The 17,107-nt window shown below is 48.7% G+C and overlaps 4 protein-coding genes across 4 annotated transcripts; all 4 read right to left on the bottom strand.

Annotated features, from left to right (window-relative positions):
- Window positions 1–601: 601 nt before the first annotated feature.
- On the bottom strand, window positions 602–3,589 carry N7471_009225 (putative bZIP transcription factor). Its single transcript, XM_057281944.1, has 2 exons — window positions 2,679–3,589; window positions 602–2,624 (listed from the first exon to the last, which is right to left on the bottom strand). The coding sequence occupies exons 1-2, from the start codon at window positions 3,452–3,454 to the stop codon at window positions 1,499–1,501; spliced, it is 1,902 nt and encodes a 633-aa protein (XP_057132827.1). The 5' UTR covers window positions 3,455–3,589; the 3' UTR covers window positions 602–1,498.
- Window positions 3,590–7,368: 3,779 nt separating this feature from the next.
- Window positions 7,369–9,166, bottom strand: N7471_009226 (CCCH zinc finger protein). The gene is made up of 4 exons (XM_057281945.1): window positions 9,011–9,166; window positions 8,255–8,963; window positions 8,153–8,205; window positions 7,369–8,072 (listed from the first exon to the last, which is right to left on the bottom strand). Exons 1-4 carry the CDS (start codon window positions 9,054–9,056, stop codon window positions 7,501–7,503), a joined length of 1,380 nt encoding a protein of 459 aa, XP_057132828.1. The 5' UTR covers window positions 9,057–9,166; the 3' UTR covers window positions 7,369–7,500.
- A 903-nt stretch (window positions 9,167–10,069) lies between these two features.
- On the bottom strand, window positions 10,070–11,334 carry N7471_009227 (transcription factor IIF subunit TFG2; the record flags this gene model as incomplete). The annotated part of the gene is made up of 4 exons (XM_057281946.1): window positions 10,070–10,441; window positions 10,500–10,696; window positions 10,746–11,013; window positions 11,077–11,334. The coding sequence occupies 4 exons, from the start codon at window positions 11,332–11,334 to the stop codon at window positions 10,070–10,072; spliced, it is 1,095 nt and encodes a 364-aa protein (XP_057132829.1).
- Window positions 11,335–13,453: 2,119 nt separating this feature from the next.
- On the bottom strand, window positions 13,454–16,617 carry N7471_009228 (glycoside hydrolase family 71 protein; the record flags this gene model as incomplete). Its single annotated transcript, XM_057281947.1, has 2 exons — window positions 13,454–16,468; window positions 16,534–16,617. The coding sequence occupies 2 exons, from the start codon at window positions 16,615–16,617 to the stop codon at window positions 13,454–13,456; spliced, it is 3,099 nt and encodes a 1,032-aa protein (XP_057132830.1).
- Between the last annotated feature and the right edge of the window lie 490 nt (window positions 16,618–17,107).

Genomic DNA, 17,107 nt, shown 5'->3' on the forward strand with positions numbered 1-17,107 from the left:
TTATTAGCTTGGTGATTAGCTTATATCTTCCGTCACCGGTTGCATTATTGGCCACGTTATTCAATCCTCTGTTGCTTCTAATGATGTTACCATGTCTACTTGATGTTCAAACTTCCCAATTTGCATGTTGTCCTGCGCTTGTGTTGAGAACTTAGGGTTTCCTCGCCCTTGCGGGATATCAAATGCCCAGGCGGGAGCAACCATCAGCCCTACGCATGTTTTTTTATAAAACCAAGGCTCGGATAATTTCTTGTCAAAGCTTGGAACGATGTAAGCCTTCCACGCAAGTCTTGTCAATGGACCAAATCTCGTGGTAGTGATTGGGTATTAGTGCCACAAGTTGCTCCCAAGGTCCTTCAACTAAGATTACGTGTGGGTCAAACCCTGGCATCGCGGTTTTTTATTGAGGGGATATTACTTCAAAGGGCAGTTGCTGCGCAATAGCTTGAACTTAGATGTCATTCCATCCTCACATATGTACATTTAGAAATATGGATAGTCCGTAATATCAACATGCTGATCGGATGTCTCCGATGCGCAGAGATACTTCCCTCGTCAAACGCGGAAAAAATGTGCCGCGCCGGCTAGAACCGAGCCAATAATGAATTAAACAATAGCAATTACATCGTAAGAGTAGTTCATATCGCGTGGTAAGATATCACACTGTCATCTCTTCGTCACATTCGTTAGCGCTGTAGCCAGCCATTTGTGGGTTCAGCACAAAATCACTCAGGCTAAAACAACCCTGCGAGTTTGGTCCGGAGTCTAGGCTTAGACTTCCAGGGCCTAGGAGCTGAAAATAAAAAGAAAACATTTGGAAACATGAAAAAGCAAGTTCATCCAGCCCGAAAGCACGAGATCATCCCATCCCATTTCCCCTCATAATGCCTGACACTGCCCCAGCCCAGATCGCTAAATAGTAACATACAACATAAAACATAGGTCATAAAACAAGTCATAATAAGCACAGTTGAATGCAATCGCCACATGCAAGGTTTCTTCATAACTCGTTTCGTTTCTCGTATCCCATACCCAAGATCTTATTCCATCTTGCAGAGAGGATCCCAGGTCTGTACACATAAACACATAATTCAGGTTCCCACCCTGTCGTTCGTATAATATAGTTCCCCTTCCATCAGTCAAAACAAGAAACAGAAACACGCTCCGAAGCCAATCGCTAAAAAATCATCACATCGCTAAACAAAGCCCCCTGTGCCCGAGTGAACCTGACCCTAGGACCGAACTCAAAAAAAGACATTGAAAAAGATACAGAAACAAGAAGAAGAATAAAAAGTGTTGCGTGATCTATCGTTGCACGCTAGTATTTCAAGGGCCATTGCTGGCCCGTATTTTTGAAAAAAAAGAAGAAAAGAAAAGGGCTAGATCAAGCAACAATCCCAAACAGGACGTCGCAAGAAATGCAAGAAAGGTAGAAGGAAAGCATCAGAAGAAATATTGTCGTGTTGAGAGTCGCAGGAATAATCCCGAAAGGAAAGCATCAAGAGTGGAAAATACCCTCTTCCTTGATGGGAGTATCATAACCATGACCCTGCACCATACGGCGGAAGTCCTGAACAACCTTTTCGGGTACACGGTCCCACATCAATGACCTGGAATACACATCTGAAGACAAAGCGGAGTGCATGCGACTCTGCTGCGCGGCAGTGTCACGCATCACAGCAAACGCCTGCTGCAGAGTGGATGGCTGCTGTGGCTTGAAGTCCCCGCTATCATCCTCGAATGTTGTCAGGGAGTTGAACTGGTCCGCATTCATTGAGAACACCTGTTCACGCTCCTGCTCCTCTGTCGGCATAACAAGCGTATTATGCAGCTGGTCTAAATTCGAGGGCACGGCTTGCACAGCGCTCATCTGCGCCATCTCCATGCCGCTGATTGTTGCCGGCGCAGGTCCGGTGGTTGTCCCGTGGTTGATGGAGTGGGGGTGGGTTAGCTCGTGGCCGGGTGACGAGGCTAGCACTGCTTTCAGCACGTTGGCTGACTCGGCCCGGTACTCTTCGGAGAGTTGAGGCAGGGAGCGGCCCGGTAGCGAGGTACTCTTGGAGGCGAAGAAGGCACCGACAAGCAGGAACATGTAGAAGGCGTTCCAGCTGATCGGCAGGTCTGATCCGTTGGTAGATTTCTCCGGGACCTTAACCTGCTGGCTAACCTGAGGACGAGGAGCTTGGACATATTCCGGTTGCAAGGGAGGTCCAGTGACCATTGAGAAGTCATCCCATGAGGGATTTTCCATGGCGGGGTTCTCGAAGCCCGCGAAGTCCCCAGACAGGCTTTCTTGAGCGGGCTTGACACCGCGCTCCAGCTGTTTAATTTTCTCCTCCAACATGCTGTTCCTCTTCAACAGATTGGCTGTCTCCCGCGTGTGCCTGAGGATAGTTTCATCTCGCTCCATGTCCTGGTGTTGGATGTGCTCTGTCAACTGCCTATTGTAGGCAGTCAACTGGTGATTCTCGTACTCCACCTCTTTTATTCTCATAATATGAGTCTTCTCATTCTCTTCATGTTGCTTGATGATTGCTTCCAGTTGCTTGACCATTGCTTCCAGTTGCTTATTCTTCTCAATATTACTCTCGGCTTCCTTCTTCTTGCGTTGACGAGATTGCAGCCTATTAAAATAAGGTTAGCATTTAATCCAACTCAGCACATTAATCTCAACTCACGCTGCATCCCGATTCCGCAGCAGTCGTTTGTTAGCCTTGAGATCCTTTTTCTTCTCCTCATCCACGCACTCCCTGATAGCCTGGTCGATATTGGCCAAGCTAAGTTCGGGGGAGATTTCAATGCGGGAATTCCTCTTCCGAATCCCATCTCCCCGCCTCAACGGAAATGCAACCCGGTAACTCGGACTCTTTTTCGAGTGCAACTCTGCCTCAGCTAGGTCCATAGGCGCCGGCATCCAGCCCTGGCTTGATTGCGGTGACATGGCGACACTGCCAGGAGTTGCAAACGCCATACCTCCACGGTACGACATGGGGTTCATAGGCATAGCGCCGACGGGTCCAACCGCACCACCAGAGAAAGGAGCGATAGCACTCTGGTCTCCATTAGCAGCATAATGATCATAGCCCGCGGTCGGGGTACATGAGCCTGAATCGGTGCGCGGCATGGGCCACGATGCCTGCGGGTAGGAAGCCGAGTGCGGGCCGTCGATGGGCATGAACGAGGCACCTGTTGAGTTCAGCATAGCGTGCCCGATTTGTGAGTGCGAGTTTGACTGCGACTGGCTGGAGCTGGTATTTGAGTAGTTGGACCAGACGGAATCCCGATGTGAGTAGGCATCTGGGGCGTCGTATGAGGCGCGGCGGTTGTCGGGATGGTCTTCGGAATTTGGGTCCAGGATCTTGTCGTCCAACACGCTCATCTCGTCGTCTTCCGGTGCCACGTCTAATGTTGATGGTGATTGTTGGTAGAATTCAGAGAAATATTGTGCCATCATGAAGAGGCGGTGTGTGTGAAAGAGAGGGGTGGGGCGGGGGAAGAGGATGATTTATAGAGAAATTGATATAGAAGTAAAATCACCAAAGAGGAAAAATAGTAGGTAAAAGTGTAGAAATGAATATGTAGATGACGATATAATTGTGAAGAGGGGGAAATATGCTGTGATCTAGTTCCGGGGGAAAGCAGGCTATGTATGAGCAGATGCAGTGCTCGTGCGGTTGACATTGTACCCACAGGTACCAAGTACCGATGTGGGTGATGGAGAATAGGCTGTCGATCAAGTACCCAGTACTCATTCAGCGGTCTGCGCGGGAGCGCAAGTGTGGCCCCCGGAACAGCATCTCCGTTATTGGCTGCATTGTTTTGCTTGGGCAGACCTGCATCTGTTGATGTTTGAGTATTTTGCTTGGTATTTTGGTTATTCGGCTTTAATTTTCTATTTGGAGTTTATTACATTTTCTATTTTATTGGAAGATTTTTCTATGTTTTAGTTTTATTTTTATAATCCAGTCTCGATGGTAATGCTGGCAGTTATTCGCTCGTTTACAGGTATGTAGTAATAACTGATTATGTATGCAACATTAGTACGAAGTATGTACACTGATGTTATATAGAGCATTTCCTCCTTTCTCTTCTGTATAATGTACTCCGTAAACCCGAAGCCATCACCAAAATGTTAAGTGGGGGAAATCAGACGCTGTGCTTATCGATAAACGATAGCCTATCGATTGATCCTCGTTCCGCCGGCTTGAGACAATCCCTGTCGTGGGGAGTATATGGTCTGTGCTATACCTTATTCACGGCGCTTAGGTAGAATACTAATTGCTACTTAGAACTTGACCTGCACATCTACTCGAAATAAGTGTTTTAAAGTATTCTTTCGTACCTTCTTTGTACTAAACTCATCACCCGTGAGTGGTCAGATGTCCAGTCTAGATGTCATCCTCCTTTCTATCCGCCGCTAACAGCCAATCATTCCCGAGTCAGTGTGACGATCCCTTTGGGCTGCGATCCATGGCGGTTTGATGTTTTGCTTTTTCTCTTTGTTTTGTTCCTTATTTTGGGATTCATTATTAGTATTCCAAGGTTTCCTTCTCCCATATGGTATTGGATGTTTCTCTATTGAATGAATCTTTGGGACGGGCTCGGCCCGCTGATCCACTGTTGGGCCGACCATGGATGAGAAAAGAAGAAGTAAAAAAAAAGAGGAAAAGCACGGATGTCATGCACTGATCACTTGTCCCATCCAGATGACGACCTCACCCCTCCAAAATCAAAATCCCTATATGGGACTACCCTGGAGGTTAGGGCTCTGCCTAGAGCGAGAGCTTGGGTCGAAAATCCCACACGCCTGATCTTGCTCAATCTTGCCGTGATCTACTTGCAGCTCTCTCTGCAGCTCCCATATGGCTGAAGCAGCCATCTTTCCAATCCTTCACAGGCTCACAGACCACATTTAATCCGTGATCTACTATGCGGAGTGCAGGGGACATGATGCCATCGTATTTGACGGGTGCCTTCCGGCTTGTCTCTATGCTGCGGGGTGCACACCCCTAATCTACCACCATTACTGCCCCAATATACCAGGATCTCCGAATTATCCAGGATTAAACTTGGGCTTTCACTCAGCTGCTTTTGCTTTTTTCTCTCCTACTTCCTCCATAGTTCAATAAGCCCCATATCGAGCCTTGCCGCCCAAAGCGCAGACCCGGTGCCTGTTCCTGTCAGTTCGTCTCGACAATTCCCCGGAGCACAAGCCCCTCGGCGGCAGCCGCTCAGTCTGTTCGCAGTCTATACATAGTACACAGCACAAGCCTGTGATAATGATAGGCCTGTCACCTGGGCGGCAAGTCCGCGGGTGGGCAAGTTAGCCCGGATAAGATCTGGCGGTGAAAAAGCCGAGTCTGTCCAATTGAGACCAAGTCTGCCATCGGTCACCCCGTCCACCCGTGGACGGGCTCATTGCTACATTAGTCATACACAGGCAATTATTTTCAGTGCAAGGTACCCCACGGCATTTTTATTTCTGCTCGCCAATAACGTTTCTACAACATAGTACAGTCATCTGAGAAGCTGGGATCAATACCATGGTAGTTGCTTCGTGTATAGACCGATATATTCAGCACCTCATGCATTCCCCAATGCAAGACTAACACTTACATCCTTCCTGCGGTGAAGCTGAAACCACTGTTTTGCCATATGACTCAGAATGAAACTGGCGATCTACCTTCTTTGAACGAGCTAGAAGGCCATGGCAGGTCCACCGCTCCACTTCCATTCTAATATTTATGTAGCCGATGGTCCACTCTCCCACGGCTCCATACAACTTCAATACACCGTACGCTGTATGTGCCCAAGGGTCTCTAAAACACCTCCCCGGTGTAAGCTAAGCCGCATACGATCTCAAAGCCTCACTTTGAACCGGTACCTGCCTGATATGCCGTGCACCGGGTACATTGGGCACATCATATGGGGGCAACCCAGTGCCTTGGATTGGATGTTACTGGGCCACTAGATACTCACTACTGGGCTCCTGATATGCTCCACATACCGGATCGGGAACTCGTTGACGTTTTTCGTGTCTGTGGCCTGCCTATCGGGGAATCCCTCTTTTCTTGGACCCGTCGGGGGAAGGACACTTGATCTCTCTGCCGGAAACCTTCCTTCACCGGTTTAATGACTCATTTGTAGCCGGGTGAGATATGCATGAGAGGTCTTGCGAGTTTCCGTCGCTTGCTGCGGTTATGTCCAGCTAACACGTCGTCAATGATCCAATATTTGGACAAAGAAGCTATTATTCAATATCTCAGACAGACTGAGTCACTATCTCCTTCTTCTGCTGCTCTCGTCCGAGAGACTTTCTTTTGTTTGATGACGTTCCTGGTCTTGATTTTGAGTAGACTTTCTGTCTGAACTAAGCGCAATAGCGCATTCGGACGTACGGAATAGTACAATGATTAATCCCATGATTCAATAAAGCTCAAGAGCCAAAACCAACGCAAGATAGTATTGATAGACAAGGGTCGATATGTGTGGCTTGACTTAGCCGCCGACACTTTCAAGTGTTGGTGATACACATAGTTTGTAGAGTTGTCAACAGCCCAGGATTATGTTCAACTATAGCCCACCAACAATATATCACTTGAATCCCAAGTAGTTACGTACTATTCATTCTGGCTAGACCTAGATTATGTTACCCATTTGGACGAGGTGCTTGACTTCATTCCGTAGTCACTCTCTCAATTTTCCCAATACAAGCCGTGGCGTTGATCACGATGGTAAATATTTGTACATGTTTTAAACATGAACTCCGACTTTTGTCTATGACTGTACTCTGTACTTTCAAGTTTAATATTTGAGGCCCAAACTCGCATCGTTGCTGCCTATATCACTAGGTGCTATTTGATATACCCCTCCATGTCTATACTTGGCAATTCCAGAGCCCTGATATATATACCAACCACACAGTAAAAATACTAGACATAACAACACTATAATTAACAAGTACACAAAATCATTCTAGGCCCTGGCTATGTCTTGAGCAGCCCGCTTCCAATATTGCCTCTGTGGCTTCAGCAAATTCCGCAGACCGAGGGTCATCCTCGTAGGTCTCGGAAGGATATCCTGGGGTGCGGTTTTCAATACTGCGCTTTCTACGACACGAGTCCATTTGGCTTTCAAACATCATGCAATAGTGAGGCTTATCCATACATTCGGTCACACAAGTTCCTACTTCATGTCACCAGTCAGCAGGACATGGACCCTGCAGTTGTTTCTATCTCTGTCACATGGCTCGGCATGGGTGGGTTGCCGAAGTATACCCAACAGCCTGTTAACATGTGCCACTACATATGATCAACAAATGTAGAATTTAAGGAACTAAGTACGCGCAGGAAGAAACTTCAAGTAAAATATTCAATTTCAGTTTCTTTTTCCATTTCTTTTCAACTGAATGCTATCGACATGTTTTCGGGGTATGGGCAAAGCAAACGAAAAGCAAGAAAGACAACTATCCAATCGACTACAAATGGCAGGATTTAGGATTTAGAAGCGGATAAAATCTTGCTGCTGCGACATCTCGCCGCTATCCACACCTTCGATCAGTTCTTCGGGAGTGTCATCGAACGCATCCGAGTCAACATCCTCCGAATCAATAGCATCGTAGTTCTCTTCCTCGCTAGACAGGTCAGAGTCATCCTCACCCAAATCAGCTTTACTAGCAGCAGTCGCAGCAGCTTTGCGGATCTGGCCTGCGCGGTCGACATGCGGCAGCTGGCAGCGCTTCTTGGGGCAGGCGCCGGTATTGGCATAGTCTGGGCACTCGTGGACGTGCTTCTCTTCGCACGTCTCGCCCTTTTCGCAGTATCCTAGTGTTGCAAACGCGCGGCAGACGGGGGCACCGGGTGTCACGCGGACGTGGGCGTAGCGACATTCCGGGTTGGCGCAGCGTCCTCTAAGGAAATGCATACAGGTGGGGGAGCGGTGGGGCGAGGGCTCATGGGATAGATCACAGCTACTACCTGCGGCACATTGGCCTGTCTGGAGGAAGTCCTTGCAGATAGCGACCTTACTAGGGTCGTGGACAAATTGGCAGCTCGGGCCTTTGTAGCATGTGCCTGGAGAAACAGATGTATTAGTTTTTGGACATGCTGATAGGGTGGAACATAGCAGTATGGCCCGTCGGAAAACAAAATACCGGTTGTTGTAAATCTTTTGCAAAGCTCATCGCGTTTCTTGACAGTATAATTCCTATGGCAAGGTCAGTATAAAGGTAACCATCGTTAAAATCAAAACCCACTTCTTCATAGCCACAGCACCGAGACGGTGCAGGTTTCCATTTTTGCTTCGCACAAAGGACACATCGGCGATTTTGACGCGTTTCGGGGTATTGTTGGCAGTACTGGGGTCATCTATGAAGGGTAAGCAAATTCGAGGTAGGGAGCGAAGAGAATACGCACTCGAAATACGAATCAGTTTGCTTCCGCCATTTGCAACCCTGAAAGCAACATCATTGACAAGAATCTGATGGCCAGCTGCAGGGTTTGCAGTGGTGGAAACCATTGCACCAGCACCTGGAGCCTGTGCATATCGAAGTACTTTCGCTTTTTCGTACTCGGTTTTTTTCTGTTCTCTAAGCTTGCGCGTTCGTTCCATATCCTTCGACCTGTCCTGTGTTTTCCGATCGTAGACGGCAGGGTTGATCAGCTGCATGTGGCGATCGTGCTTCACAACCCAACCATTGCCAGTCGAAGATGGTGTTGGAACCACTGCGCTGTCATTCGCACTTATCGGAGCAGGGGATGAGTTGGCGCTAGAATTTGAGCCAGCGCCCGCGGTGTTCAAAACAAGTGTGCGGTGCCGGTGCGGAGCAGCTGCTCCTCGACGTCCTCGACCGCGTCCCCTGTAGTATGGGGCCCATCCCGGGTGAGATGGGACATGGCGAGACACATATTGAGACTGGTGGTTAGCTGGCTGGGTCTCTTGCGTCTTGTGGCGGTTTATTTGGCCTTCGCGGGTTAGCTTTGTGTTGACGGTGAGCTGATATTGAGCGCACCTGCAAGCTGGCCGATCTTGGCCAGGAGATCGTCGTTTTCGCTCATGGTGACTATCTGGAGCTAAATAGGGTAAGTGGGTGGCAGATAAGAATATCTGAGTTTTTTTCAGATTAAAATCAAAAGCTGGGGGATATTTCAGAAGAAGTTCTGAGCCGGTGATGCGGAGGAAGCAGCAGGTGTGAACCCGAGAGGTTGGTTTGTAGTGTTTGCATGTCTTTGGTGCCTTAGGCGGTGAATACTAAGTGGCGAAGCGGTCCGTGCTCAGGTGGACGAGGACGTCACCAACCATCAGGCCAAACAGTACGCAGTAGGCTGGGACAGAAAAACGCCTCTTCGAGGCCTGTGCAGTTATATGAGGCCAAAGAAAGACTTGCTTCAGCATTAGTACCTAATTTTAATCTCACTGAAGAGCAGCTCCACCCCCGACTCAACAATCACCAACGGCATACTCCGTATCTCGCGTACAAGTACATAAAATGTACTTCAGGGTTGAGAAGAGTTAATTATTGTCATAATGGATTGAAAGGCTTGTCAATATACAATTGGGGCCTACACCAGCGATGAGCAAGGAATGTGCAAACTAAATTCTTGCTGAAAATCATCACCATGGAAGCGGACACGCTGCCGATATAGTTCGCAATATATAGAGATACTGCTTTATCACACATCTATCAGACGATCTAAAGCTCACAACGAAGCCTGTTGGTAAAAGCCGCTTCCAGGCCAACAATATGGGGCTCATGAATCGCCGGTTCGACGTGCTTAAGCCAATACTGAACAAGAAATGTCTACAATTCTGATGAAACCAGCTTTTGACTAGGCCAAGGAAATTCCTAAACAGTGATCACTGCGAATCCTACAGAGTTATAAGCTTCAAATATACCAATTGAAGGGACTATTGTTTGGCGTTGAGTCCAAGATTGTATGTAACTCATCCGTTCATTCCATTCTATGACTATTTTCCGAATTGAAACCAGACTCCAGGCCTTTCCTTGAAAGCCTTAACGCCAGGACCCTGCTTATGCAACATATCGAAGCCGTTATTTGTTTTTATTTGTTTAAACGTTCTCGAATTGAACGTCGTCCTGGTCCATTCCAGAAGCTGGATCATCCTCTGATTCGAAAGGATCGTCGGCCCCTGGTGGCAACTCTGCCTTTGCATTGTCCATCGCATTCGAGTACTGACTGTGGGTTGCCTCGGGCTTCAGTTCCCAAGTCATAGCGAAGTCACCAGCTTTGACAAGGTGTGCAACCATCTCCAAAGTCTGCTTGAGATAGGCCTCTGGCTGTGCCAATCGGGCCTTGAGTGTCTTAAAGGGCCAGTATTTGAATTCGCGGAAGCACTGGAAGATAAGATCCAGAAGCTCGTTTTGCGGCATGCGGGTGGACTTGTTCTCTTGGGCTTTTCCTTTGGAAGGTCGTGTGGCTTGCTGCGGACGAAGTGAGTAATTTAGCCTCAAAAAGGAAACAGAAATGCAAAAGACATACCACAAATTGACCCCGTTCGGTGGGAAGAGCATGGCGGGCCTGGATGATCTTCCCGGGAATCTTATCAATGAAGACAGTTTCCTTTCGGGGTTTCAGAGCTTCCAGCGCTCGCTTCTCGGAGATCCGTCGGAATTCTTCATTCTCCACGGGAAGGCAATTGAATTCTTCACTGACCGCGCCGGCGAGGGCAGTGTGTTCTAAGAATTGTGAGCAAATAGAACTCGCCATGTCTGCAATGGAACATACTTGGTATCGTCTTTCGCACATAAGGCTCCCATCTTTTGCCCTGTTCCCGCCGCTTCGCTTCACGTTTCTGAGCTTCGTACAGAACCGAGCGCGTTTCGCCAAATGTAGCCATGCGGTTTTCGACGCCGGGGATATCTTTCTCGGTAAAAAGATACGTATTGTGGGTGAGGTGTGATCCAGTGCCTGATGGGTCGACCGTCTGACGCTGGAGTGTGTAGTCCTTAGGAATTTCCCGATTATCTGGGCGATCATGTAGGCGCAAACTGACCTGAGAAACAGACGGATGTCAGAATCTGCCAGGCACGCTACATGCGCATGTCTTTCCACTTACCCTCTTGATGTCATTCGGTGTCCCCTCCACTCTCATGGTACCAAGCTCAATCTCTTCGTCATCGTCCAGATGGGCCCAGTGCTCCCACAGCGACCGGGGCAGACGGGAGAGCCACACATTCTGACCTGCTTGCGTGAAGTCTAGATCTCCAGCATCTTCGTACAGATCTTCTTCGTCGATGTCCCCAAGGACGATATCCTTGCTGTCAGGGTCTTGCTTGAAGTACGGGCGATCCGGGTCTTGCTTGACCTGCGCCATATTGGGTGCAGGATGGCTCGAGGACGGTCAGAATTCAGAGGAAGTGATGGTGTAGCAAATGCGACCGTCGATGCGCAACTGAATTTATCGAAAGACAGAATGGTGGATGTGGTGACAAGCGCGTTTGAGTGATGAAGTCCGCGCCACCCAAGTTTGGAGCTATTCACTCAACCCGATGTGGTAGGCGGTGAGAGCCAGCTCTCTTTGTATGTATGACGAAGTGCTTTTCAAATGACTCTTCACCACCATCCATGGATTAGGTGCATGACTAGTAATTTATCTGCTTAACTGTAATCCGATCCCGAATAGGACTACGGGACATAATTAACTGCATAGGTAGTATTCACCTGGGCATTCAACTGAGCGAAAACTTAGAACCTTTTCGAGTCATCCTCCAGTAACCTTTGTCTCTACAACTGTCATAACAATCATCATACCTTTGCCAACTGTGAGTAACATGTCATACCTTGCTATTCGCACACACTAATATCACCTATCAGTTCACCGTTCCCCAAGGTTGGACTACGAACCCGAACTCCCCCGAATACGAAGGAGACTGGGAGGGATCTGACTCAGAGGGTTAGACTGCTGCGCGGTGCTATGTCCTCGGACCAGGAAAGCCGATAATGGAGGATGTAGAAAGCTGGACAACAATTTTCCAATCGTGCGACAACTTCTATTTGTGGGCACGGATGAGCAACGATGTTGAAATAGTCTGCCACTATATCCGCGAGATTGCGAGTGTGATTGATCAACAAGGTCTTCGCCGGCCTCCGCAGGAGATCTCTCTCCCCATCTTCTGATCTTTCGCGTTGATTATAAAGCGGAGCAGTCGGCCGCGTATGCGGCCTCTGTCCTTGACGTTGTAGGACTTTGATCGTCTAATTTATCTGGCTCAAGATAATATTAGGATTTATGTAAGGTAACACACCGATGTCTTTTCTGGCTGTTCTTTTTAGATGTCTTTTTAGATGGATCCCGAGGTTATTGCCAGTGAATGAGATGATAACTGTATGTTGCCCGTATCCCACTAGTCAACCTATACTAAATACTCGGACTCTTGATGGTTGTTATATAGCGAAGTCAACAATCTGATATAAATATTGAGTGATTTTCACGACGCAAGAGGCATCGTGGACATGTGGCAGAGCAAAGCCTCCTGGGTACATTTCAGGATCTTTGTACGAGAACACAGTTGGTAGATTCGATTGATCTCACAACTGCTCAGGCCGACGAGCTGGCCATTGCCCAGAGCTCAGATGTATTGCTGCTTAGTTTCTCCTTTGCTATAAATCATTCGGTGCTTTTCTAATTCCTCATCTTGTGCCGAATTCGCGTTGGAAACGCGTCGTCGATAAGTTCTTGCTCACCCTCTTCCTCCACCCAAAATTATATCATCTGCAGAGTCCATAAAGCATAATGTGACATTTTTTTCCACGTGGTTCCAACGGCGCATCGAGGGCATTGTCTTTTTATTTGTGTCACTCGGGAATTCCTTCGTACCATTATTAGCTTTGTGCCCCCAAAAGGGTGTACAGCCTAACATAGAAAGATAATACCACTGCCGACTTGAGTAAAACTGATGCTCAATCGGCCGCATGGGTCATAAATCCCTAGCCAAGTGCCACTATATTAAGGAATGGAAGTCATCCAGCTGGAAAGAGTGCTAGTCAGTCTTTTGTGTTGCCGCAAGCCTAGTCAAGAGGCGAGGGATATCACGTTTGTTGGGTTCAATGTCTTGCTTATATATTGATTTGTGGAAGTTGATTGTGAAAAGGTTGAGGATACGGAGCAAGAGAGAGATATATGGAGAAGGAAGAAGGCTTGATAGCAAACAACAGAGATGATCGCTCACTCTGAAATCAGACTAGAAACCATTCATACAAACAGCAGGGATTGTAATCATCCAACAAAAGTGATTGTATATATACCATTACTATATCATCAGGGAACCTACTAAGTACCTGATTAAGAAGTAAGTGGTTATGTTTTTTTTTTTTTTTTGTTTTGTTTTTTTGTCTTTGAAATGCACAAAGCAGGAAACATGGAAAATTATGGATGTAGTTTACAGAGGTAAAGCATAAACATGATAGGCAAAATATCGAAGTCTCACTAATGATTACTTGGCTAGACATCCCGCAACAATACGCTGGAATTGATTGTCTAGGCCTGCGATCCCTGAGCCCAGGCTCTTGATATCATCCTTGCTCATGCCCCTCCGAGCTGTGCCCATGGCTGAGAACTCATCTGGATTACGCATACTACTAAATAGGAGTGTTTCCATAATAGTGAGCGGGGCCATCTTGGGGTCTTCAACAATGGCATAAATTGCGGTGGCACCCACCGCGGCATCGCCAAGCAGCGTAATAATCCGCGACAGCCCGACGAAGGCGTCTGCAACGAGGTCCAACTCGCCCAAAAACGGCACAACCAGGAGCACCCCCATCAGAATGTCGTTGATCATCTTCTTCTTCTGGGTCGCCTCGTACGAGTCGGCGACCTCAACCACTTCTTGCATGCTGGTCACAGCCTGGCTCAGCATGAAGACCGCCATGGACAGCGATTGCACGAGATCGTCCGTGCCGCCGAGCCATGACCCTAGTGCCAGCTCGATCTTCGCCACAGAGATAGTGGCTGTGAGGTTCTGTATGTTTGGCAAGGCCTTGGTCATAATATCTTTGGGGTTGGTCACAGTAATGGCGCTAGTAGGTGCCTCGACGGGATATCCCATATACTCGGCGTGGACCGCCACGCAGCCCGTCTTATCCATGACGGGCGAACACGTCTCGTCGAAATTGCGCTCCCCGAACTGCACCCATGACCGGTCGATGCCATAGTCAGCGGACAGGCTATCGTAGAACCCTTTCTCATCCATCAGCTCGTAGTAGACCGTGTAGGAGCCCGATTTAGTACCAATATCCCCGGGGCATGAACTCGTGGTACTATTCCGGCCAATATGGTTATAGGTGCACTGGAAGAACTGGTTCCCCGGGCCATAAGGCGCCTCGGAACGCATGAACGCGTCTAGCTGGTCGGGAATGACCTCTCTAATATATTCGATATATTCGTCAAATTTCTTGTCATAGCTGCTTGTTATTCCCGTGTAGTTGGTCAGGGTCTGCTGGAGCACAGTTTCCAGCCCATCCAGCGTGTAGAAGTCCACGCATGCGGGATCCAGGTTGTGCATCACGATCTCCAGCGCATCCATCGTGGCCTCCAGCATATCCAGCGTGGGGAAAGTCTTGGTGAAGTCGCAGACCTCGGGCTCGGCGCACGCGGGGTCCGACCCATCTTCATTCGCACAGCCGGCCGGAATATCTGTATTGTCAACACAAGTGGGACTGGGGCAGTAGCCCCGTGTGCAGGCAAAATTGCAGAGTCCACTGTCGCCACCGACGGTGGAAAGGCCAGTGATACTAGTGTTGGCGGCTGGGGGGACGTTCAAGGGACCCGTGGCTGTGCAGGTGCAGTTGTGGATAGGGCAATATCCCACATTGCACGCGTAGCTACACAGGCCGGCTAAGGCGCCCGACCCGGAGCCGGCCGTGCAGGTATCCGCGACGAAAGGTGACACCGTGGGCACGGTAAGCGGTACCTCAACAGTGCCACACACACCCGCAATGCAATTGCCGTAATTACAAGCAAAGGAACATAGACCGCTATAGCTAGCGCTCTCGCCCGAAGTGGGATATCCTTGAATGCCTGTGGCTATAGGCATCTTAGCCCGGGGTCCCATCTTCGAACACACGCAGGCGCCTATAGGACAGTACCCTAGGCTGCAGGTGAACTCACACAACCCGGCAAAGTTACCTTTGCCCCAGCCCTGAATGCAGACCTGATTGGCCAGCGAGGGAGACTTGACAGATATCGAGTTTCCAGCCATCTTACTACCGACCCAAGCGTTCCAGTTTTCGACGCCTAGGGTGTTATAACACCCACTAGAGATTGATTCTCCATCGAGGGAGACTAGGGTGCTTCCAGCACGAGTGATTGTGATCTCCACACCCCCGGAGTGGCCTGTGAAAGCTACACTACCGTGATAGATGCCCGCGTTGCCGCTAGGGGTATGAGTCCAAGTAGCGCCTAGGTCCACACCATCTATCGTGACGGTAACGTCGCCTGGGGAACCTAACAGCGCAGAGTAGAAGATCTTATCCTGAACGATATTCTTTACCTTATATTCTAGCTGTAGCTGGCTCACTGTATTCCCGGTCGTGCCACCATCGGACGCACAAGCTCCGGCCGCATTGAGCCGATACCATGCCGATAGGCCTTCCTCCGTAATTGTAGTGACGTTATTTTTATAATTGTCAATGAGGAAGGGGAGAAAGGCTCGCCAGCCGCTATGATCATAGGCTAGGGCGTAGTTGAAGGGCGAATCTCCGTATCCGTCGCCGAATGCCACGTAGGTGGCATTGGCTAGTTCGTTATGGCTGTCGTAACCCGGCCCAATATAATGGGACTCGCCATAATCGTTCCAGGAAATGATCTCCACAAATTCCGGCGCCAGATACATAACCTGCTGCCATCGATCATACCAGAGGTCGTCCCCGCGCCACATCCAATTTTTATCATATCCCGGCATATTGGTAAAGAACCAAGGTGAAACGGGCATCATATACGGCTTACCTCCTAGGAACTGCTGGTAGGAGGCATCCGTATAGGTATCCATGTCCGATGGTCCATATGGCCAGGCAGCCCAGTTGAAGAGACCATCCGCCACTCCATCGGCTTGCTCCATCGCAACCTTAGCTCCTAAGGATGACCAATCTGGCACAAAAAAGCAGTTTGTCTCCTTCTTAATGTCTGCCCAGTCGGCAGCATTGCCTGGTCCTTCAAATGTGGAGCATAGGGGTTGGTCGTTGTGATGCCAGTAGGTCAGCGAGGTGCCGGCGTAGGCATTGAGAAGTTCGATCACTTTCTCCTTGTCCCAGGGGCCATTCCCGGCGTAGTCAAACGAAAAGAACAGTCGGAACCCGATATTCTGGGCCGCCAGGAAAGCATTACCCAGGGAAGCCTCGGTAGTGCTCTCATCATTGGCAATGTTGAGGGCGAACGCATCAATATGCGCATGGATGGCCTCGGACATATGGTCCTCCCAATCTGCCACTTTATATCCAGCCGTATTGGAGACCTACTATAATCAGCTAGGTTTCTCGTAAAGAGCCATCAATGCCGGACTGAAGAAACATCACGAACCATAAAATGAGCAAACACTGCCCTTGTCTGGACTTGGCAAGCCAGGTAGCATGTTGCAGCAACCAGACTCCCAAGAAACTTCATTGTAACTCAAATAAAGAGAGTGGAACTGGAGGAAACAAGGAATGAACCCAGGAACGAGTTATATAAGTAGGACAGAAAAGAAGAAAAGGGAGTGAAAAGAAAGACAAGAACAGCGAACACCGGTCAAGAAGCAATAAAAGGATCAAAATGAAAGAAAAGAAGTTAATCGTCCGAAGGGCTTTGGCCCATGGTTTCCACTTGACAGGGGAGTTGACCAGCGTGCATACCCAGAGGGGATGTAGCCGAGAGAAAAAAATAATTAAAGACAAAAGATAGGAAATTGACACTAATACCTCGACTTCAATCTAGCAATCTCCGTGCCAGGCTAGTGAGGTAGTACTTATCCAAATAGAGGTATTAATTTCCGACACGTACCAGCTCGAATTGTCTCTAGGGCATATACTATCCTGGTTCGAGTAGGACGCGCTTACAGGAGCTATTGATATGCCTCTACTGGACTAGATTGCGAGATAATATAGTCGTGAATCCC

This window comes from Penicillium samsonianum, assembly GCF_028829775.1.
Source record: "Penicillium samsonianum strain IBT 33392 chromosome Unknown utg000005l_segment0_segment0, whole genome shotgun sequence".
Lineage (NCBI taxonomy): Eukaryota > Fungi > Ascomycota > Eurotiomycetes > Eurotiales > Aspergillaceae > Penicillium > Penicillium samsonianum.

What these genes read in the sequence shown, in the direction of transcription:
- N7471_009226 (XM_057281945.1), bottom strand. Translation starts at nt 9,056, where the DNA reads ATGAGCGAAAACGACGATCTCCTGGCCAAGATCGGCCAGCTTGCAG. An exon ending in GGTGCTGTGGCTATGAAGAA is followed by an intron (nt 8,206 to 8,254) that starts GTGGGTTTTGAT and finishes ACCTTGCCATAG; the next exon opens with GAATTATACTGTCAAGAAAC. An exon ending in CAAAAGATTTACAACAACCG is followed by an intron (nt 8,073 to 8,152) that starts GTATTTTGTTTT and finishes CTGTTTCTCCAG; the next exon opens with GCACATGCTACAAAGGCCCG.
- N7471_009225 (XM_057281944.1), bottom strand. Translation starts at nt 3,454, where the DNA reads ATGATGGCACAATATTTCTCTGAATTCTACCAACAATCACCATCAACA. An exon ending in CTGCGGAATCGGGATGCAGC is followed by an intron (nt 2,625 to 2,678) that starts GTGAGTTGAGAT and finishes TTATTTTAATAG; the next exon opens with GCTGCAATCTCGTCAACGCA.